At 36.5% G+C, this 24,318-nt stretch overlaps 1 protein-coding gene across 18 annotated transcripts in view; it reads right to left on the minus strand.

Moving 5' to 3' along the window:
* Positions 1-24,318, minus strand: part of DLG2 (discs large MAGUK scaffold protein 2) — a 2,113,447-nt gene that overhangs the window by 736,146 nt on the left and 1,352,983 nt on the right. For 2 of the 18 annotated variants that reach the window (XM_078433044.2, XM_078433042.2), the window contains exon 1: positions 4,944-5,071. The exons of 15 other annotated variants lie outside the window; for them this stretch is intronic. In XM_078433044.2, the coding sequence (XP_078289170.1) occupies positions 4,944-5,048 (105 nt within the window). In that variant the 5' untranslated portion in view covers positions 5,049-5,071. Of the gene's footprint in view, positions 1-4,943; positions 5,074-24,318 lie in introns of those variants that run through there. One more of the 18 variants, XM_078433037.2, reaches the window with a different exon arrangement.

Below are 24,318 nucleotides of genomic sequence, written 5' to 3' on the forward strand. Positions count from 1 at the left end.
TTCTATTATACCTGTGCATAAGCTTTCTCTGCTTCTCTAGGCACATGTTCTCACTTGCAGGCACAGACAGGTGTTAACCTGTAGTCTAGGCCACAGGTAGCAGGGGTAATGAAGCCAGGTGTCTGAAAGTTATCTCTTTTTCCACTGGAGATTCTCTTCAGACTCCAGTGCCTTAGTATGAGCCTGACTTAATCACTGATTCTTTTCTGATTGACTTGAAGGATTTCTGACTTTAAACAAATGACCCAACTCTTACCCTTTTTGTTTCTGACCTTGCTGTCACTGATGCTCAAAGAGGAAGATTAGGGCTTGGGAAAGTTGATAACTATCCCTCACTTCATACTGCTTTTTTATGCCTTGGGGCCTTTGTACCTACTGTTTCATCCTTTCTTATCTCCTTCTCTTGTTTTAAAACCATCTCAAGACCTCTCTCTTCTTTGCAATCATCCTTCATCTTTCCCCTCCATTCCAGGCAGATGGATCACTCCCACCTTCCTACATCTACTGTGGTCTGTACATCCCTAGATTGCTGCTTCTACTGCAACTGCTTTAGTCTCAGTGGTTTTCTCCTTATTCTAGTGAACCCATTACGAAAATTAGTTCTGGAGCCACATAACTAGTTTAAAGGTCTGGTCTTTCCATTCACTAGCTATGTGATTATGGGAAAGTCACTTAATAGCTGTAAACTTTGTAAAATGGAGAGGATAGTGCCCATATCAGAGAACTGTTGACAGAATTTAGTGAAATAATATGTGGCGTGCTTAGAACAGTACCCAACATAAAAGAGGTACTCAATACATATGGTCACTTTTACACTACAAGTACCAATCTCAGGTACCATGTGTCAGACAGGACATACTAATTGTTTGCTAGGGAAATTAACATGTATATTAAGACTATGATATGCTTGGGAAAGAATATTTTATTCCATTTGCCTTATATGTAGAGGCTTTGAAAAAATATCTGCAGTTGCTATACTGGTAATAGTTGTGTATCTGTGTGCACATATGTGCAATACTCAATTGCAAGTGTGAGAAATGCTATGAACCACACAGGATAGCATTAAAGTGTACAATACAGATATACACATAATTGTTTATTTCATGTTTGTCTCCTCCCCTAAGAATGTAAGTGCCTCAGGGCAGACTTAAGCTTGTCCTATTTATTGCTATATGCTCAGCCCTATTACATAATTTTCCAATAAGGTAGTTAATAAATATTGGTTGAATGAATGATCAGGTGAAAAAATGAACCATGTTTATGCAATTAGTAAGTGCTTTTATTGTTCCCTCCACTTCAATGTCCTCTTCCTCCATCATCACTGCATGTCTATATTCTACTTAACCTTCAAAATCTAGCTGATACCCTTCTGTGAAACTTGCCCCTTTCCTTAATTCTTAGGGTAATTCATGGGTACTTAGGACACTCAACACTTAGTATCCGGTGTTAGAATCATCTGTGTATCCATTTGAAAATATTTCTCATGAGCAAAATTCCATGTAGGTTTCATCAGGGTTCTCCTAATTGAATCATCTCAGCATCTCTCCCACTGCTTGGTAAGCTGCATGACATTCACATTAGACAAAATTCAAACCTGGTGACTAGTAGTAGAAAGAAAATCAACTTTGTACATTGCAGCAAGAAACAGTGGGGCACCTTTTGGGCAAGGGATAATGAAGTGTCTCTTCCAAAGTGACTGGGTGTCATAAAAGTTAAAGTGCACATTTAGGTCTTTATCCTGTGCCTAGGACCATGACGAAACATAGTAGGATCTCAATAAAATCTGAGTGAAGTGAATGAACTAATAGTGAATGGAAACACAGGTCAGTCTCTATGAAAAGAACTACTAATCATGGGACTGTTTTTACAAGCATAGCCATTCACTTGAATAACAAAACAGCAAAACCTTGATTTGCCTGAACCCCAAAGATACTGAATGTCTATAAAGATGCACTTATAGTTCCAATGATGGAACCAATTTATGGGACTCAAAAGAGAGCTTTTTATCCTTCAACCATCTAATAAATACTTAAAACTTACATTGGCTGGCACTTATGCTAAAGATACAGGGAATTCTGTGTTGCTGTTTTATACCCAGGGTTCTTGGGTCAAGTAAAGAATTCACCTGAGATTCCAGATTTGATCTCTACCTCACCATTACAAGGCATGATCTATTACGTGAGACCAAAAAGTTGAGCTTTGAAAAACTTCATAGGTTGGCTTCCCTGTTTGTGTAGTCCATTTGGGACAGTTACACTATCCAGGTATCAGCTGCTTTAGGTTTCTTTCACTAAGATAAACTTTAGGCTGAATGGGCAGATTCTCTGGGGTTGATTATATTATAACTTGAGGCTGTATGTCAGGTTTATTATTAGTTCATAGAAGTGCAGTGACTGAAAAACTCTTTGCTTTCCATAGCTTATTGTGTGTCTGAGAAATTGTACAGACATTCTAGGTAGCTCTGAACTCTAATGATATGCTAGAAATACACATTTATAGGACATAGGACACGTACAAACAACATTTACCTGCAAGTGAAACACCAGGTCAGGTTTCCTAAGATAGCTATATAGTATGTGCCTATATTTCCTATACATTATTCATTTCCAGTATTTTATTTTAAAAGAAAACCAGGTTTATTTTAAAGGAGGTAATTGATTAAATCAATATAGGTTGTCATTTCCTGAATAGGTTTAAAACATCATGGCCAATATAGGTATTTTTAGAATTTATTTGTATATTCCAAATAATGAAGGGCCAGAATGCCATATATCCATGTATGTGCATGTGTGTGTAAATATGTGTGTATCTTTGTATGTATGAAATACATTATTACTGTGCTTAAACAGTGCATAAAGTATGAAATAAATAAAGACCTTTTTCTGAGATCTAAATTACATGTTATGATAAAAAATTGAGGCTCAATTTAAACAGATTTACCTCAAGCTGATAGTAATATTTTAATAGCCATGTTTTCTAAAAGTAATCCTCATAAAATTATGATATAATGATATATTTAATGTAAGACTTGGAAAAAAATTGAGAATATTTGAGAGATTGGCAAATTCTTAATGTCTTCTAAAAGGACTTAGAGGACTCAAAATGAAGCTAACCTGAAAAAAAAAAAAACCTGGAAATTTCTGTGTATGGTACAGTGGAGGGAATTGGGAACAGACACTAGAATGGAAGAAAGAGTGGCCCATGGACTATGGACTAAATCCAAGGCTATTTTTTTCAATAAGGGTCTATCCCCTACATCAAAACACTGCCACTCCCAACATAACCCCATTTTGATGCTTTAGTCAAGTTTTAATGTTTTCTCCAGATAGTTTTAAATAGAGATAATTTTATGAGGTCAGCATAGACAAAGCTGTTGATGAAAACTGCCATGTACTAACTGGAAATGCTAGAATTGGAGATTGACTATTTGGTTTCATTTCTTAAGTGCTCAACAAGCACTCTTTGCTGTACTACACACTTCTAGAACCTGGAGATAGATGCATCCTATATTCAGGCAGTTCAAGACAGGACAATAAGAAAACAAATAAATAAGTGTTAGTATCTTCCTTAAACTTACTTTATTTTCTCTTTCACTCCAATAAATGACAATATAAGAGACAGAGAAGAAAACACATGCAACAAAATATGTTAGGTGATAAATGGGAGGTGCATGCAAGGAGCAGAAAAGGGAGAAAATAACTGCCTGGCCAGAGAAAGCTCCAAAACGAGGTGATACTAGCTTCACAAAGAGTATCATATTCTCCCTGATAAAACAAAGGAAGAAAAGCTTATAAAGACAGGAGAAGCAAACTATACACATCAGGTCTCAGTTCAATGTAGAATCATTATAACTTATTCCGTTGTGGAGAGATTTTCACCATTAAATTCCTTGCAAAAATTATGTTTTATGTCTTTAACTATCAAGATCAATTTACAGAGGTCCAACTAGAAAATAGTACTCCGTGAGAAGAACTTTAAAGATATCACAGTCTTTGAAACATTTAGGTGATTCCCAAGTTACAGACAAAAATACAATATCACCTAACTTCAGTCAGTTGAAAATAACTTGAACTTCAAAGAAGATTTATTCCAACTATTGACAGAGGTATGTCTCTTGAGTTTCTACATCAGAAATAATGTTTTTCATAAGCTACTCCACATACATTTTTAGCAGAGACTAATTGTTAAGAGTTTCCTTTATTCTTAATTCTTTTATTCTTGATCCTTCAAAACAGATTCAATTAAAGAATCAAATGTTTTAAAACTCTTATTCCACCTCATCTCAGCCTATCTAATGTAGCCACCCTCATTCTTCCTGTTAAATAATTATAAGCACAAACATTATTTCTGTAATATATAACACAATGACACTGACTTATTAATTCATTTTATATATCTATATACTTCTACCAGCTACATTTACAAATTTCTAAAGAGTGCATCACTCTTTACTAAAGGAACAGTCACGCTTTCAAGAGAGATTTTATGGTGGATTTCATTTGAATAAATAACCAAAATGTAAGAACTAACTTTTGGAATCTTGATCTATGTATCAAACCCACTGCAAAAAGATATTTAAGCCATTCTAAGGAGTTCTGAGAGAATAAGCCAAGAAATACATACTGCAAGTTGTATCAAATATTAATATGAGAAATATCAATCTTGCTCCCTTTCTTTAGTACATGTTACAGTTAGACACTACTATTTTCAAGAGGATGAGTTTGCTTGGACCACTATTTACTCTTTCTCATTGATCAACGTCTGGCCATATTAAGAATTCAGACTTCATACAGAACAAGACAGAGATATATTTATCCCAAACAAAAGCTACAGAGAAGATACCACATCTTTAAATGCATATAATACATGCCATTTATCTACAGCTATAAAAGGAAAAAGAAGAAGAAAAAGAATTTATGAAAATAAAAGGAAATTTTCCTTACCGGAATGAATGCATGTTGCATAGCTTGCTCACATTGTTTTAAGGAAGCAATAGTATCCCACAAAAGCTGATAATTTTCAGCCCGGGAAGCACTTGGCCGTTGCATAGCGAAAGCTAGTAACACTCAAACTGAGCTCAAAGAACCCAGTTGAAGAAGGAAAAAACCCTGCAGATCTGTTACATAAACTTCTTAATTAGATCTGCTACACAAACTGCTATCTTAAGACTTAAAAAAAAAGTTAATCAGAACATTTCTTTTGGGGGATAACTGGGCATGACTTGAACAGAGACAGATGTTTTCATTGGGAAGGATTTTCGTTCCCACACTTGTGAAAAGCAATCCCATCAATGTTCCCCTGTCTTCACACGGGTCTGGCGAAACTGCACATACCATAAGTGTGTGGGGGGAAAGAAGTAGGAGGGAAGGAGATGTGAAAAAATTTCTACCAGAAGATTTGGGTGGCAGGCCATGAAGGTAAAATTTGAGTAGCTTGTGAAAAGTAGTAAAATTAATGGCAGTGGGTTACATACACCCATATATGTTTATATGCAGGTGTCTATACTTGTCTGCTGTGAGAGAAATGCAACCATATACATTCATTCTCATAGTGTTATTTAATATGCCCAACTCTCTTCTCACTTTAGTTAAGAACTAAACATGACATATTTTTTCATCTATGGAGCACCATTGCCTTTATTAACTACAGAGTTGTGTCCCTGAAACTATCCCTAAAGACCAGCCAGAAGGTTCTTAAGTATAAAATGTAGTCAATTATTTATCTTAAAATATAAAAGCAGTTAGAAGATCTTTCTGTTGCTTTATGTAGTAGAGAAAAGTCACATTTATTTGCTATTCTAAGTAGAATTTTCATAAATAATGCCAGGAGAATTGAGCCTTTAAACAGTCTTGGGACCAGAGAGTTGTCTTCCCAGAATTTGAACATGTTAATTCCAAAGAAATTGGTTGCACACTTTAACAGCAGTAAGGCTAGTATAAAGTACTAAATAAATATAGTATATATTCTAAGGCCTTCTTCACCTAATCAGGAGCCCACAAAGTAAAGTGAGGCTCCTCCACTAGCCCCTAGTCTTTGTGGGATTGGTGACTTGGGGGTAATGCATTTTAAAAGGAAAGACTGAGCACTCACAAGTTCCAAAGGAATCTGTACTCTCAGAGCTAGTCATGTGGCCAACAGGAGGACATTTATTCAAGTATTTCTAGAGGTAAGGGGTAAACTGAGGGCAATACATAGTATAATGAATAAATTGTGCTTTTAATTGACCCAAAAAATCTAAGGAGTACAAAACAAGGCACAAATTATGGGAAACAGTTTGATGACATAAATGAAGGATTTTTGCTGTATATTTTTAGAAGAGCTGCATGATTTGGGTTACCTAGTTTTTCTGCATTTATGTCATGGCAATGGCAGATTAGTTCATGATAATGACCTTGTATTATGAAAATCTCAAAGGCTGAAAGGTTTCCTCCTATCTCAATTATTTTTCAAATTTAATGAAGGAATTGGAAGTAGAATTGATCTTCCAAAATTTCTACCTGGGCTAATTTGTAGGAAGATTATTTTTCCTTAATATCTCATGAGTACACACCATAAGGCTATTGCCATTAGTTTGTTTTTCAATACGAATTCAACCAACCTTCTCTTTTTCTCATTCATGGTGTTCTGTTCAGCTCACACCCACAGTCCCTCCTCTGCCTTCATTCCTGCCCTTATACTCTCCCATCTGCCCCAGCCACATGCTTCTTCCTTACACATTGTGGACCAGCCAGCCCACAACGTTCAGAAAATATTCCTTCCCTAGTAAATGCTCAGTATTTCTTTGCAAACAACAGGAAAATATAAAGTTGTTTTCTATGTTATCCTCCAAAATTTCAGCATCCTTTCTGAATCCTTTGAGCAAATATTCACCATTATTCCAGCCCCCAGCTGAATCTTCTGTCCTACCATGCATTTCTTCTACCTCTTGTCTGCCAGCTCCCTTCCTTCTTTCATTTAAGCAGCATGTCCAAAAAGATCCTCCTTTCCTTACTCTTTAGAAACAGGGTAGATAATATGCAGTCTACATGTAGAAACTCTACATAAAAAAAATGACCTTGGAATCATTCATTCTTCAATAAGCATATTAAGCATTTCTCATGTGTTATACTTTTTTATTGTACTATACACAGATGCACAAGTCAGATGATGAGGCTCTCTTTAAGGAGCTTAAAGACTAATTGAAGGGACAATATCCAGGCATGAAAAACAAAAGCCAGTTTAGAAAAAAGGGTTATAAAAGAGGCAGCACAAACTTTTCACAAAACAATGAAAAAGAAAAAAAAAACATATCCATTGGGAAAATTAGGGCAGCCTCATGGAAGATTTAGTACTTTGCTAGAGCTTAAGTTAGGGTAAAATGTGGACATGCAAAGATAGAAAAGGGATATTCCTGAGGAAAGAAAAGTAAAACAAAGGCAGAGGGTGGGAAATTAGAGGCCATTACTGATTGGTTTGGAAGGAATATGACACTAAGAGAGTTTAATAGTAAAATTTACACTGGAACTAAAGCTACTCTTAAATGCAAACTCAATAGCTTCTTATTCCTAATGCTAACCAATCTTAGCTCTGACCAATTTTTAGAGCATCCATATGCATAAATTCAGTGAAACTCTTCTTAAACCTCATGAGGTGGTAAATTAATTCCATAGATTTATCCTCCACTTTTAAAAATATTTAGTTATTTTGAGAGAGAGAGAAAGCATGCAGGAGTAGGAGAAGGACAGAGAGAGAAACCCAAGCAGCCTTGGTGCTGCTAGTGCTGAGCCTGATAAGGGGCTGAGGGCTCCATGTCATGAACCATGAGATCATGACCTGAGCTGAAACCAAGAGTGGGGTGTTAAACTTGACTGAGCCACCCAGGTGCCCCTCCCCCACTTTTTAAATAGGTGCATTGGTATACTTTTGGAGGCTTTAGGTGGCTCAGTGATTTAGGTCATGTTACCTACTTACTTAATTATTTAGTTTTTATTAAACACAAACAACATGTTTTATACTCAAGCCCAATCGGTCTTTTTTTTTTTTTTTTTTTTTTTTTTTTTTTTTTTTTTTTTTTTTTTAGGAGAGAGAGTGCGCGAGCATGGAGTGGGGGTGGGGGTGTAAGAGGGTGTAAGGTTGGAGTGGAGGGAGAGGGACAGAAAGAGAGACTCTTACACAGCTCCATGCCCAGCTCAGAGCCCCACATGGGGTTCAATCTCACGACCCTGAGATCACGACCTGAGCTGAAACAAAGAAATCAAGAATCTGACACTTAACTGGGTGAATCACCCAGGCACCTCTAATCTTGTAAATTCTATAATCTATTACCTTCAACATTCAAGCGTAGTACACCATGAATCTTACTTGATCAAATATTTGACTTAGTGCAACTTGGCTTAGTTTAATAAACATTTATTGAGTTCTACTATAATCTCAGCATGGTGCTGGAAACAATGCAAAGGTAAATATATTTCAATCCTCTGTTTCTTTTCAACTACTTTTCATTGTGCATTTGCTCCTGCCCACAAAGTTAGAGTGCACGTTTTCATCCTGTTAGCATAATGCCTGATATGTAATGGCTACCAAATTTTTGTTAAACATTCAGTCATTAGGCCATATGTACCTCATATTTAAATACATTGCCATGTTATAAATTAGATTACAGAGCTAAGAATGTCTAAAAATACTTTTTGTATGGTGGTATTGCCATGCCTAGGCAATTCTGCTTTTGAATGCTTTCTATTGGTGATTTGTTTAAATATAACTTTATGGCAATTGTACTTCTAGTAAGAATGGAGTGACAGGGCTTGGATTTATAGTCCAGTCTGAAGAAACCAAAAAACAGGACAAAATACATGAAACAATGAATTTCAAGTACAGACACCAGCCAACAAAGAACAGTGAATTCTGAGAGACAGGAAACAAGTAAGGTAAGTCCTATAACTACCCCATCTACAACCTTGAATATCCATGCCACAATGAAGGCATGGATGAAACCAAATGAAACCCAATGAACTTGCTGAGTTGATGAGACAGGGTTGTTTTTCTGAAGAGACCAAAGTGACAAGTAAAAACAGAGACATCTATAATTATAATTGGAGATTTTAATACCCTAAATAATTAATAGAATTCACAGAAAGAAATCTATAAAGTTATAGAAGACCTTTACAAAACCATCCATGAATTTGAACTAATGTACCTTTAGAGAACACTCCACCCAGCAATGGCAAAATGCACATATTATTTTCAAATGCTCACGAAACATTTACCAAGATAGAACATATTTTGAATCATAAGTCAAATTTTAATAAATTTAAAAGGAGTCATGTTAAAAAAAGTATATTCTCGAACCGTAGTGAAATTAAGTTAGAAATTAAGGTAAAACAATCTCTGGACAGTCCTAAAATGTTTGGAAATTAAATAAAACACTTATAAATAACCCACTGGCTAAAGAACAAATAAAAAAGAAATTAGAATGTATTTTGAACTGAATGAAAATAAACCATAACATATCAAAATTTGTTGGATATCCTTAAAGCCAAAGTTAAAAGAACATACATAGCACTAAACACCTATTTTAAAAAGAATAAGAAAAAAAAAGAGCTCAAATTAGTGATCTCAGCTTGCACTATTCACAACCAAAAAATATAGCAAGAACACAATAAAAGAAGCAAAAGAAAGGAAATAAAAAGGATCAGAAGAGAAAGTAAAGAAAATCAATAAAACTAAGAGCTAGTTCTTTGATAATATTAATAAAATTATAATCCTCTAGGAAGACTAATGAGGGAAAAATGAGGAAAGAAATAAATCATCAAAATCATGAATGAGAGAGGTAGTAGCATCACTATAGATCTTACAGCCTCCATGAAAGGTTCAATAAGAAAATCTCATAAGAAACTTTATGTCAACAAATTTGACACCTTAGATGAAGTGGATACTTTTCTTGAGAAATATAAAATACTAATTCTCACTCAAGAGAGTAAGTAACATAAATGGCTAATCCATATATTTATCAAAGATAGTGAGGGGTGCCTGGGTGGCTCAGTTGGTTAAGGGTCTGTCTTCGGCTCAGGTCATGATCTTGCAGTTCGTTGGTCAGAGCCCTGCATTGGGCTCTGTGCTGACAGCTCATAGCCTGGAGCCTGCCTCAGATTCCATGTCTACCTCTCTCTGCCCCTCCCTGGCTTGCACTCTGTCTCTCAAAAATGAATAAACATTAAAACATTTTAAAGGTATTGAATTTGTAATTAAAAACCTATCACCGAGAAACTCCATGCCCAGATGCCTTCACTAATGAATTCTACCAAGTATTTAAGGAAGAAATAATAATGCTATACAAATTCTATCAGAGAACTAAAGAGGAAACAATACTTTCCAACTTGTTTTTTGGGGGCCAGATTACCCTAGTACTAAGCCAGATGAGGATATTACCAGCAAAGCAAATACCCATATGCCCTTATATATGCAAAAATTCTAAACAAACTTTAAGTAAATCGATTCCAACAATATATAAAAAAGGTAGTGAATCATGACCAAGTAGGTTTAACTTTTGAAAACAATACAATATGATTCATGATATTATTTTTTTTAATAATACAAAAAACAAAAAGAAGCACATGATCATTTCAATAGGTACAAGAAACACCATTTTACAAAATTCAGTATCTATTCCTGGCTTAAAAAACAAAAACAAAAACAAAACTTTCAGGACAAGATCAGAATGTCTCTTCTTTTTTTAAATGTTTTTTCAATTAATTTATTTTGATAGAGAGAGAGCACACTAGCAAGTGGGAGAGGGGCAGAGAGAGAGGAAGAGTGAAAATCCCAAGCAGACTCCGTGCTGTTAGCATAAGAGTCTCACAAGGGACTCCATCTCACAAACCATAAGATCATGACCTGAGTTGAAATCAAGAGTTAGATGCTTAACAAACTGAGCCACCCAGGCACCCCAAAACATGTTTTTTCTTATCACTTATATTCAGCATTGTCTGGTAGGTTCTAGACAGTGCAACAGGTCAATAAATAGACATTGGAAAGGGAGAAATAAAAGTGTCTTTCTTCCCATAAGGCATAATTGTCTACGTAGAAAATTTCATGGAATCTAAAACAAATTCTAGAATTTATAAATGAGTTTAGCAAGGGTTGCAGAATACAAGATCAATATACAAAGATCAATTGTATTTCTCTGTATTAGCAGTAAATAAATGTTAACTGAAATAAAAATAATACCATTTATAATAAGATAAAAATATAAAATACTTAGGGATAAACTATATAAAACATGTGCAAGCCATGTACACTGAAAAAACACATACATTTCCTGAGAGAAATTAAAGACATATAAGTAGAGAGATATACCATGTTTCTGGGTAAGAATAGTCAATATTGTTAAGATATCATTTTTTGAAAATTGATTTATAGATTCAATGCAATGTAATCCCAATCAAAAACTCTGCAATGCTATTTTTTTGTTTGCTTATTTGTTTGTCCTGGAAAAACTGCTAAGCTGATCCTAAAATTATATAGAAATTCAAAGAATATAGAAGAGCCAAAACAACTTTGAGATGGAAAAACAGAATTGGAGAAATAAATCTTACCTGTTTTCTAGTCCTATTATAAAGTTAAGGTAATCAAAGAAGTGTGGCACTGGCATAAAGATAAATAAACATACCAAGAGAACAGAATAGAGACTCCACACATCTATAGATAACTGATTTTCAATATAAATGCAAAGGGAATTCAATGGGGAAAAGGTAATCTTTTCAAGAAATGATGTTGGAACAATTGGATATCCAAATGCAAAACAGCAAATTTTGAATTATGTCTCTCTTTACAAATTTTTTTTAATGTTTTATTTATTTTTGAGACAGAGAGAGACAGAGCATGAATGGGGGAGGGTCAGAGAGAGAAGGAGACAGAATCTGAAGCAGGCTCCAGGCTCTGAGCTGTCAGCACAGAGCCCGACGCGGGGCTTGAACTCACGGACCGTGAGATCATGACCTGAGCCGAAGTCGGACACTTAACCGACTGAGCCACCCAGGCTCCCCACACAAATTAATTCAAATTAAATTATAGACCTAAATGTCTAGAGTTTAGACATTTTTCTAAATTAAACTAGAAAAAGAAAAAAAGTAGAAGAAAATCTTTGTGACTTTTGGTTAGATATATTGGTATGTATATTGTAACAGATAAGTGAAAAGGAATGAACTATTGGTACATACAACAACTGAATGAATTTCAAAATAACCAAGCTGAATCAAAGAAAACATTAAAAGTACATATTGTTTATCCCATGTATACAAAATCCTAGAAAATGCAAACTAATCTATAGTGACAGAAAGGAAAATCTGGGAATAAGGGTAAGGAAGGTCAGGGGAGGAAGTTGGATGGAGAGATTACAAAGGTACATGATGAAACTTTTGAGGGTGATATAGATACATTCATTACCTTCAATGGATGGTATCATAGGTCAAAACTTATCAAATTATACATCTTAAATATCTTCAGTTCATTGGATATTAATTATACCTCATTGAAGCTATTTTTAAAAAGTTCTCTAAAATTCATAGAAAAACCATCAGAAAGTATCACTCTCCTGGGTTTTATCCCAAGTGATAAATTCTGTCACCCTTTAATGTTACAAACATAGTTTGATCCATCTCCCATAGGAAGGGAGAAGATTAGAAAACAATGACTTTCTAGCAAGAAGGGAAACAAAATATACACGTAAGCTTAACAAGAGGAAAGGACCAAGATTTCATATCTGGGGGCCTTACTCTTAGTTATGATTCTTGCCCTAATTATCTCTAAGATCTTGGTTCAGTTATTTTGCTTTGACAAGCTAAAATTACTCATCTATAAAATGAAGATCTTAGATTCAACCATCTCTTGTTTCTTTCAGTTAGAATTCAGTGATTTGTGAATATATTTTAATCCTCAATAATTCCATTTTCCTCTCAAAGTAAGCACTTACAGACAAGACCTTAAGTTTAGCAAAGATATCCCAAGTAATTCTGAATTATGCATTATGTCATACGTGTTGACAATCTCTCTCCAGTAATACAGTAAATTCTCTTGAGGGTAGGATCCTCCATCGTAAAAACTCTGGTTTCCCTGTCATATTTGAAGTTCAGAGCTTACATAATTGTACCAGTGACATTATAACATATTAAAATTGTAAGGATAGAAATTTACCATTTTACTTTGTTAAAAACTACTTTACCCTGCAGCATCAAGGTGCTATTCTCAATATACAGATAGAGAAATAGGTCCACAGAGGCTAATGAAACTTGCTTTGCCACTTACTAGCTATGCTACCTTGGACAGGTCCTTAGTTTCTCTGCTTCAGTTTGTCATCTGCAAAGTGGAGATTATAACAGAACTCACCTCTTAGGTAGTATTTGTACAATTTCATCTGTCTATCTATATATCTATCATCTGTCTCTCTTTTTTATGTTTAATTTGTAGATAGAGCACAAGCAGGAGAGGGCGGGGGAGGGAGGCAGAGACTCACTGACAGAAGAGAACCTGATACGGAGCTGGAACTCATGAATCATGTGATCATGACCTGAGTAAAAGTGGGATGCTTAACCCACTGAGCCACCCAGGCACCCTAATATTTGTAAAACTCTAGAGAAGAGCCAGGCACACAGTATGCACTAGTAGCATTTATGAAATTAAACCATTTCATTTTAATTTGTTAATATATTTAATAAATAAGTACTAATAAGTAGGTAATAAGTAAAACCTATAATAAATTCATATCTTATGGTTCTATTTGACTAGTGATCAAGAAATATTTAGGTAGTTGCAGACTGACCTTCCCTGACCACTACCACACCCTACTCTAAAGTATGTATCCTCCTAATGTTCTTTCTCCCAGAACCTTGTTTGTTTCCTTCATAGTTCCCATCTTAACTTGAAATATATTTGTTTATTCACTTTTTACTTTTAGTCTCTTCCACTAAACTATAGTTTCAGAGAAGAGAAGCAAATGTACACTCAGCATCAGCAAAATGCCTGGGACATGATGGGCTCTTTCAGTGTTTGCTTGATATTACTGCTATTAATGAGGCCTAGAATAGATAAAAGCTTAATAAAACTTCAATAAACTTATGTTAGTATGCTTATTATGGTGTGTGTGTGTGTGTGTGTGTGTGTGTGTGTGTGTGTGTGTGTGTATTTTTCAAGATACAGGATGAATTTGGCCACGGTTCGTATCAAAAATTCACATCTGACCCATTTTCTCCTATTTAAGAGAGAATGACATGTCTTTTTCGATGGGGGCAAAACTCATGTGAGTGTACCAGGGTAAAGGGGGGCATGAACTTTTACTGTATGCAGCAGTGCTCCAGAGGGCATGAAATGTCCTATAGTATATAAAAAATCATACAAAAGAGAAGTGTGCTATATATTTAATCAGTCAGTCATACTTCAAACATGCTTAAGAGATGCAAGTCATTGCAAAAGTGTGCTATTCCCTGTTCTCTGCACAGTCTGGATTCCTAAACACAGAACTATCAAGGAAAGAAAGAGAGTGATCCCAAGGAAGCAGACTGAAGCAGTCAGGACACTAGCTCTGCTTTGAACATAGTTCTACCTACCAGTAGATGACAGCAACATTAACCCTCAGGGTAGTTAAGGTCAGAGCTAACCTGGATAAAACTAGGAGGCAGATCAAATGTGTCTTCCTCATTTTCTTCCCCTTCAAGAGTCCTCTGCTCTTCTCCTTGGACTCTCCTGACAGAAGAAAAGCTCCAAGAACTCACCGATAAGACAGTAATAAGAATCTGGGGTGCCTGGGTGGCTCAGTCCATTAAGCATCCGACTTTGGCTCAGGTCATGATTTCAAGGTTCATGATTTTGAGCTCCGTGTCAGGCTCTGTGCTGACAGCTCAGAGTCTGGAGCCTGCTTCAGATTCTGTTTCCCTCTCTCTCTGCCCCTTCCCTGCTCACACTCTGTCTCTTTCTCAAAAATAAATATTAAAAAAAAGAATTTAATATCTGCCCCCTACTTGCTTTCTGGACTCTTTTTGAGGGTAGGTGTGATTCTTATTCATCTGTTTATCCCCAGGCCCTAGCATGCTGCCTAGCATATAGTGAGGATGGGCAAAGGTTTGTTATACAAACAGATGAATGTGAAAAGTATTTCATTTAATGTTGATAATGACAGAAATTCCTTATATTTATAGACTACATTTTGCTGACAAAGCACATTCACAACGAGGAATTTTCTTCCTTTTCACCCTCTGTCTATTCACTCATTCACATACTAAACATCAGGGGTGCCTGGCTAGCTCAGTTGAAGAGCATGCAACTTGATCTCAGGGTGGTGAGTTCAAGGCCCACCTTGGGCTTAGAGCTTATTAACAACAAACAAACAAAAACAAAAAACAAAAACAAAAAAAACCCAAAACCAAAAACCAAATATTAGTAAATCAATGCCTTCTTCATTTAATACAGAACACAGATTTCTTTCCTGAATTGCGTATTTGGCTGCATGCTGGTCATCTCCACTCAAGTATCTCACAGACATCTCAGACTTACTGCCTTGAAAATCTGAACTCTTATCCTCTTTCCTTCCCCTCAAATCTGCTATTCTTTCATTTCTTTATCCAGTAAATCCCAGCTCCTTCCACTTGGTCGTTTAAGCCATATGCATTCATCACAGGAACTCCCAATATCTACTTCATCATGAACACTGGAATCTGCTCTAATCTTGACCATCACCAATGTCATCATGTGCCCTTCTCCCCCACTCCATGATGCAGCCCCACAGGCCTGCTTCCAGTATGTAGGATATGATGAAGCTCATTCTTGTGTCAGTTCCTATGCAAATGCTACTTTGCTTCAAATCTTCTCCCACCTTTTCTCCAGAATTCTCTCCCACTTATCCTTCAAATCTCAGTTCCACTATGCACTGTAGGAGGCTTCACAGCATCTCTGTCCTCTCCTCACTAGATGTCAGTAGCATTCCCTTCCCCCAGCTTTAACAACCAAAAAAAAAATCTCCAGCCATTGCCAAATGTCCCCCGGAGGGATGAAATCCCATCCAGTTGAGAACCACTACTCTAGACTCTGTCAGGGCCCCTGTCACAGCTTTTCATGGAACCTAGTTTATAAACCTCTTTTTTTGTGACTTTCAGATTATTGCTGAACTCCTCATTGGACTACCCTCCCATGGACAGAAAAGAGTCCCTTTGTTTATCATTACATCCCTGTATGTACATAATCTCTAGCATGAGATTGGTGCTCACTGAACATTTGTTGAATAAATGAATGGATTGGATTATCACAAAAACTACATGGAGTGTATACAGCCACAGTGAGCACTCCCATTTCTAAACTGAAGTAACAGATGGACTGAATGATTAAATGATAGGCACGTGAATTGCACCAGGAATAAATGGTAGATATAAGACTTGAACTTAGGTTTTTCCACTCTCAGTTCTTTTTGGCAGCATATATTATTCGATTGACATTCCCATGTTTTAACCTTCTCAGATTACTTTATTTCCCTGGCTTCCATATTTCCCATTGCATTTTGTCTTTGCCATCTATGCAAGAGTATTATACTCCTAACTGTATTTCAAGGGCTGAGATGCCCAGGGCCTCACAGTAGCTTCCAATAAGGCTGCACTCTGATGCCTTTGAAAACTCACAACATATTAAATATAGGAGGGAGGTGATTAAGGCTTTTCATGTTGTAATAGGAATGCAAGATGGAAAAAAAAAATCAATAACTCCCCTGAGTGAATTTGCTTTTATGGTATTCTTAGCCCTGTGGCCCACTCTAGTAAAAAGCCTGGAGAGAAGTAATCATATGACATGTAAGATAATCTGATTTTAATGTAGGCATTGTAGAACTGCTAACTTGAACATAAAAGAACTTATAAAGATGCCTCACTAAAATTTCTTTTATTTCTGTGCTGCCTAAGTATGGCCAAACAGAAACATCTCAACTGGAAATAGAAAAAATATATATATTAATGGCACTTTCCATATGCCTATTGCACTTCTATTTTCCAGAGGTTTGACATGCAAGATCTATACAGCATAACTACTCATTTTTTTTTCCAAACAAGTATTTTTGAATGGCCTAAGTGTTTTGATGGCCAGTGAGGAGGTGGCTGAGAGGGCAGGGCACACTGTTAAGAGGTAAACCTGGCATGGAGAGGAACTGATGTTAGAATTTCCTTACTGGCAGCTAAGCCTGGGGGTTGAAGTCCTTTCTCCTCCATAAGCAATGCCTATTCTTTCCTATCTCTACACCGAGGCAGAGAGCACAGTTAAGGGTAGATGATCTGGAGTCAGATTTCCTGGGTTAGAATCCTAGTCAGACTGTGTTTTAATTATATGACCTTGATCAGGATTCTCTACAGCCTGGGCTTCAGTTTCCTCATCTATAAAATAGGCTCGATAATGGCATTTATGTTATATGGTTGTTGTGAGGATTAAACAGGTCAGCCCATGTGACCAGTATAAAATAAATGCCCAGTAAATAGTCATTAGCTGTTATCTTTATTTAAATATACATATTTATTTTGCTATGTAACACAAAGTTCTATCCATATGTCCTATGTTTATAATCTCACTAGTTCATAAGCACCTCAAGAACCTAATCTTCATTGCATTTTCATCATTGTATAAGTATCTCACTTGATTCTTAAAAAAAATCCTAGGAAGCTAGAATGGTTTTATCTATTTTATAGACAGGAAACTGAGACCCAGACTGACTGGAGTGTGCCAAGGATTATGCAGTTAGGCAGTGGTAGGGCCAGGACTAGAGCATTGGTCTTCTTAGGAAGACTCTTTTGAGCAGTTGATACCATAAAAATTTCATGGATTCACTTCTTGTCTCAACTCAGGATATCAAAATGGCCCTAAAAAGAAGTTCCCTGAGTGTCTGTCCTCCCTTTTCCTCACTCTTATCAGTATGTCTCCACTAGGTCGCAACTACATATTTTAATCAGTATTTGAATAATACTCTGTCACTCTCTTGCCTTCCCTACCTCTGCCTGCTCCCTCCATCTCTTTCCTTTCTTTTCCTCTCCCTTACCTCCACTTCTATCCTTTCCTTCTCTATCCCTTCCCCTGCACTCCTACACATACACACACACACATAGACACACACACACACACACACACACACACACACAGAAATATCTTATTGGTCTATTTCACACAGAGGAGAGGGTGATGACTTTGATGTTTCCAACATATATGATGAGAAAATGGGGATCAGGTGAGAGCAAGGAAAGAAATGGAGTTTGAATTAAAGGTAGATAGACGTATAGATGTATAGATATATAGATACATAGATGGATGGATGGAGAGATAGATAATATGGAAAAGAGAAAGAGACAGTCCTTGATCCTAATAAAGCTTGTAGCCAGGGGAACAACAATTAATAAAAAATCTTGCTGGGAGATGATGAATGGGTCTGAGTGTCTGCTCCATTAATTATTTACTGTGTGAATTTGGGAAATTTGGTTAACCTTACCAAGTCTCAGCTTCCTGCTGTGTAAATAATGAATAATAATAATGTTTTCAATCTTCTGGGAATATTGTGAGGATGACTGAATTGCTTAACATTTCTTAGAACATAAAAGAGTACTAAATAAATAATAATAAATAAATGTTGGCTATCATCAATAGTATTATCATTACAATTAATATTATTAATGCTATCAAGAAGGAGAAAGTATAGAAGGACTCTGAGGTGAGGGTGATAAATTTCTGTTTGGCACTTCAGGCAATAAAGAGCTATGAGGGGAAAGTATTATTCAAAGAAAATTTATAGTTATTGGTTAAATGACTGGTAGGTTAAGTACTACAAATGCAGGGAATTCAGCTAGGATTTATTTTCAAGAGCCAAGTGCTTCTGGGTTAGAACAAAAGCTAAATCCCAGTCTTAGAGTCATCCCAAACATTTATCCCTAGCGCTCATGAAGTCCAGGCCTAATCACCCCAAAATGAAGTTGCATGTAGAATGTTACTATATCACTAGCAAAACCCCAGATTAAACAAACTAAATCATTTGAGATTATACTATGGAGTCAAGACAGTGACATGTAAACTACTCGAAAGGCTAGCCATAAGCATAAATAATGGATTTCACCAAAATAAACCTTGTGAATTTGATTTCACTGAACTGTGCTGATGGGATCAAAGGTTAGTTAACATTGGGCTCACAAACATTTATACCAGGAGGAAGCTTTTTTAAGGCATTGAGACTAAATATTACTCAGGCACAGAAATATAATGTTTTGTTGGCTTTATAATTCCTTTAAATCAGCAGTCTCTCCCCATAAAAATATAAAAAAAGCATATGCTTTTTGATATCCTTTTACCCAGCAATAATTTCATTTCAAAAACATTTCAGTGAACACTAATTGAACAGAAACTGTCAATTTTCCTTTTACAATGAAAGGAAAATTGCTAGGATAAAAAGTTTCTAATCATTATATCTAATTAAAAAGTTAATCCTTAGGTTCCTCATCTTTAAGTTCCTCCAAATATAACAAAAGAGTTTCCTTTTTAAAAATGGTAGACAAAAGCAGTCATTAGGTAATGTTACTTCCACAGTAAAGCCACAAACTTGGAAATAATATTGGCCCAAGCTATTGTGAGAGAATTAGAAAAATTACAAGAATCAACAAAAATCTTGGCCTGTAGTGACCCATGTTTTTCAATGCAGAAAAAACCCATTTGAGAACCAACAGTGGTGGATCAAATAAGTAATTATGATCTAAGCCTTTTGTGCTTTGGAGACAGAAAAATGGGCTCTATATCCCAGCTATGGAGAAATGCGATGTGACTCACTCTCTTAATATGAGTAAGAGGAAGCTTTATAGGTTCAAAAAGAGAGAGAGAGCCAGAAGCAAGCTATCCTTTTAAATAGGTGAGGCTTTAGACCAAGATCCAACTTACAACCCATCTTCTAATGCCACCCTCCCCACAACAACCTCCTGATGCCTAGAGGAGAAGAAAGGAGAAGAGCCTAGATGAATATGGGACATAATCCATCTACATATGATTGTCTCACATGGATCATGAGAAAGGGGTGGGGAATAGTTCTGAGAGGCTCAATGCAAATTGCAGGATTATGAGCAGGTTGTATTGACCATTTCTACTTCTTGCTTAGTGTTTTAAGTATTTTAGGGGATTGTATGGTGATAAAAGCAAGAAAGTCTCCTTCTAGGTGCCCTTTGCTAGAGGGAGTAGTAAACAGATCCATAATATAGATTTTATAAGAGTAATGCTCCATGTGGATCATCTGACTTCGGCTCAGGTCATGATACCGTGATTCACGAGTTTGAACCCCACGTCAGGTTCTGTGCTTACAGCTCAGAGCCTGGAGCCTGCTGCAGATTCTGTGTCTCCCTCTCTCTCTGTCCCTTCCCCACTCATGCTCTGTCTCTCTCTCTCTGAAAAATAAATAAACATTAAAAATTTTAAAGAGGGTTTCCTGATTTTCATTAACCAGGACCAGCAAGATCATTCTCATTAACTAAGCCTACTCATTCTGATAATACTCAGTGCACCTTCTAACCCATTACAAAAGTCCTCACTAAAGGCTGAATATCTGCAGCTCTGAAATAAGCAAATACAATTAGATGTCAACTCAGATCATGGCCTTCACAGAGCAAAAGGGCAATCTTCCTAATGGATTTTTCTCTTCCTTCCAGACAAAATTCTTTCTACATTTTGCCTCTCAGGGAAAGGAGGGATAAAGATTGAGCAAATATTTTTTTTTTTTTTTGCACAATGTTTTTTCCTATAAGGACCTTTTAGAGTTCACTGACATCCTCTGTTTTCTGCCTTTACTTTGCTTTCTTTCTGAGAAGCAAATACTGTGTACTAAACAGGAGTGAAAAATATGAAGCCCTTGCTCTTCTCCCTACAAGGTGTGTATGGCTGAAACTAAGCTTTTTGACATTTTTGAACCTTTATTTTCTCTACTGTAAAACAGGGATAATAATCCCTGTCATGGCAGGGGTCTTGGGGGATCAAAGAATGTGGAAACACTTTGGAAATCACAAGGGGTTATTATTTTTCTGTGTAAGGGAAAGAAAAATGTATTTAGCCTTTATTGGACATCTACCAAATACCAGGTAAAGCACTAAGCCCCTTATGTACTAGGTCTTTTAATAAAGTAACCCAATGGTATGGACATGATGCCCACAGAATAGGCAAGCAAAGGAAATGGTAGAGAGACTGAGTAATGTATCTAGGCTCTCAAAGCTTGTTAATTGTACAGGCAAAATTAAAATCAATCTTGTTTCTCTCCAAAGACAATGCTCAGCTTCCAGAAAGTAGGAAATTATGCTTTTGGTGCACAGTGGTAAAAATGCAAGGTTTGAGAGTGAATCAGCAAAGGCTTGAATGCTAATACTGCCACTCAGTTGGTGTTGCCACGGGTAAGTTGTTTAAATTCTCTCTGAAGTTTTGTTGTCTCATCTAAAAATGAGAAAGACTAGTGACTTTACCCACATAGTTGTGAAGATTTCTTGAAAAAATGCATACATAGCACTTAGCAGGATAGTTGGCGCACAGTTAACATTCAATACACACCAGTTATTGCTGTTTCATCACTGAAAAACATTTGTTAGCAGCCAGTTCAGGAAATGCTTCAGAAAAATGTCACAGTCCCTTATAGTTTATTCTGAATAATTTGAAGATAAGGTAGATTTTATCATATACAACTAAAAATTGAATAAAATCATTGGAAGTCAGCTGAGTGAGCTAAAATATATGAGATTGAAGAAATCCAATCAGATATGAGGTGAAAGTTATGGTCAAGATAACGCAGAAAGAGTAAAGTCAGGAAGAAAAGAATGAAAATTGCCAAATTTGACTAAGTGGGCAATGCACAAATCTTTCAGTATTTTGACTGACAGCTAACCTGGAGTCTAAGTTCTTGGCTACCCATTCACATGCATGGTATACTTTACATTATATATTCTAAATGATATAGGGCATATGGTCCCTTCATTGAAAACATTAAAAAGTCAAAGTTAAAATGCTAACCTCTAAAGTTAGATTCCCTCTTATTTAAAAACTTATTTAACAAGGCTAAAAAAAAATTTAAGTGTGAGGTTTCTCCTCACACAATGACCTTTATCTCTGATTTATGCTCTGAAAAACAATCTACAGATGATGCAAAGATCTAGGAGATACAAGGGCCCATCTAAGAACAACAAGTCAACTTGGGTTTAAACATTGACTCCACTGATAGTTGGGCAACCTTGTATGAACGCTTCTCTTTAACTGTGAAATGGGAGTAATATCCTTAGTCTTTTAGAGTGATTGTGCAGGTTACAGAAGTTGATATGGCTCCATTTACAACCTAGTTCCTAGCACCTAGGAGGCAATAAGTTATCTTCACTTAGTTTCCTTTTTCTTAAATATTTTGGAAAACATCTAATCTCTTTATTAAGTGTCCACAGGTTCTAAATTCATCCTTAGGTATTGATGAAACATAACACTGCTCCTGCCCTTGAGGATTTCACAGACTAGCTAATCATTTCATGGAACTGACACCATACACTATGATGGAATTAATATGGAGTGGAATGGAAAAACAACATGTTTAAATTGGTTGGGGGTCTAGGAGAGGGTGGGGAATAAGTAGACCAAGAAAAACTACAGACAAAAAGAAATGCTACATGTTCAAAGGTAGCCAGATTCTGCAGAAAAACAACAGAGGAAAGGATTTCCCAGGCTCAGAATAAAAGCACATGAGGTAGGTTATTCTTCACTCCTGCAGTTTAGAGTAGGGACGACTTCTCCAGTGAAATACTCTGGGTCTCTTACGCCATTCCCAGAAGGAGAAAGAAGTTTTATACTGGGTAAGTTTGAAGAAACAAACTGGGCATGCTCAGCTCACTCTTTCCTTTTCTAAGACAGCCAGCCAGCCGGAGCTTTGCGATCTCTTTCCGCTGTGAGATAAGCTTAGCAAGGCAGGCTGTGCCTCTGCAGAAGCTGGCATTTTGGGGCAGGGAGTAAATCTAGTTCAAAAGATCTTGGCAAACCTGTCTGACTGCCTACTATAGCCATTTCCTCCAATATAGCTTTTATCAGTAATAAATCTGTATTTTAAAAAAATCTCTATCAGAATCTGGCACCTTTATCTTATCTGGTTTTGTTTTAAGGTGAAAAAAAAAAAAAAAGACATTCTATTTATTGAGCTCCTCAGACTAGATAAAGCATCAGCGTTTAGAAAGAAGAGAGTGCATAGTGTATTCAAAATGTGACACTTTTTTTTTTTCTTTTTTCTTCAGGAGACTAATGTACTTAGTACAGGGAAGAAAGAACTAGTTTTAAGGTTTCAAGTTGGTCAGTAAGTGGGTTGTGGGGGCTTTTCTGTCATCCTAAAGGATTTGCACAATATCCCATAAGCAGTGTGAAGCCAAGGAAAGATTTGAAGTTGGAGAGATAAGAAGGCATTCTGTGGGAGGAAGGAATGTTGGAATATTCTGGCAGCTTGAGGTGCATGGGTTTGTGGTGCACTAGTGGCAAAAAGCCATTTTAAAGGCTGTTCCAACAGTCTAGGTAAGATCTTTGTGGGTAGATTTAATCATTGATCCAATATTGATCTCTAAAGTCTCTTAGAATCTAATAAATGTAAGACAGAAAGACAACATGCCTTACTGTGAAATTGCAGTTTTAAAATACCTTAAAGGCCAAGGGGAAGGGGTGGGGGAAGCTGCAGATACAGACAGTTCCTGACTTAGGTGCCTTGACTTACAATTTTTTGTCTTTACAGTACTGTGAAAACAATACACATTCAATAAAAACTATACTTTGACTATTGAATTTTGATCTTTTCCTGGGCTAGCGATATGCAGGATGATCGTCCCTTATGATGCTGGGCAGCAGCAGCAGGATGGAGCTCCCAGTCAGCCACAGGACCCTGAGGGTAAACAAGCAAAGCACTTGCAACCATTCCGTGCTTCACTTTAAGTGCCATATTCAACAAATCACACGAGATACTCAACACTTTACTATACAATAGCCTTTGTGTTAGACAATTTTGGCCCAACTATAGGCTAACACAAGTGCTCTGAGCAGGTGTACGTGAAGCAAGTCTCAGCTATGATGCTCAGTAGGTTAGGTGTATTCGATGCATTTTCCAATCATGATATTTTCAATTTATGACAGGTTTATCAGGACTTAAACTCATTGTCAGTTGAGGAATATCCTTAATGAGGGTTCCAATAAGAGGGACTAAGCTCAGCTGTTGCTGAAATGAAGAGGTGATTACATGGACAATCTAGAGCTCATCAGAAATAATCACACCTAATTTAAAAGCCATTGTCTAAAAGACAAGCCAAATTT

Source organism: Panthera onca, chromosome D1 (assembly GCF_046562875.1).
Source record: "Panthera onca isolate mPanOnc1 chromosome D1, mPanOnc1 haplotype 2, whole genome shotgun sequence".
Taxonomy (NCBI): domain Eukaryota; kingdom Metazoa; phylum Chordata; class Mammalia; order Carnivora; family Felidae; genus Panthera; species Panthera onca.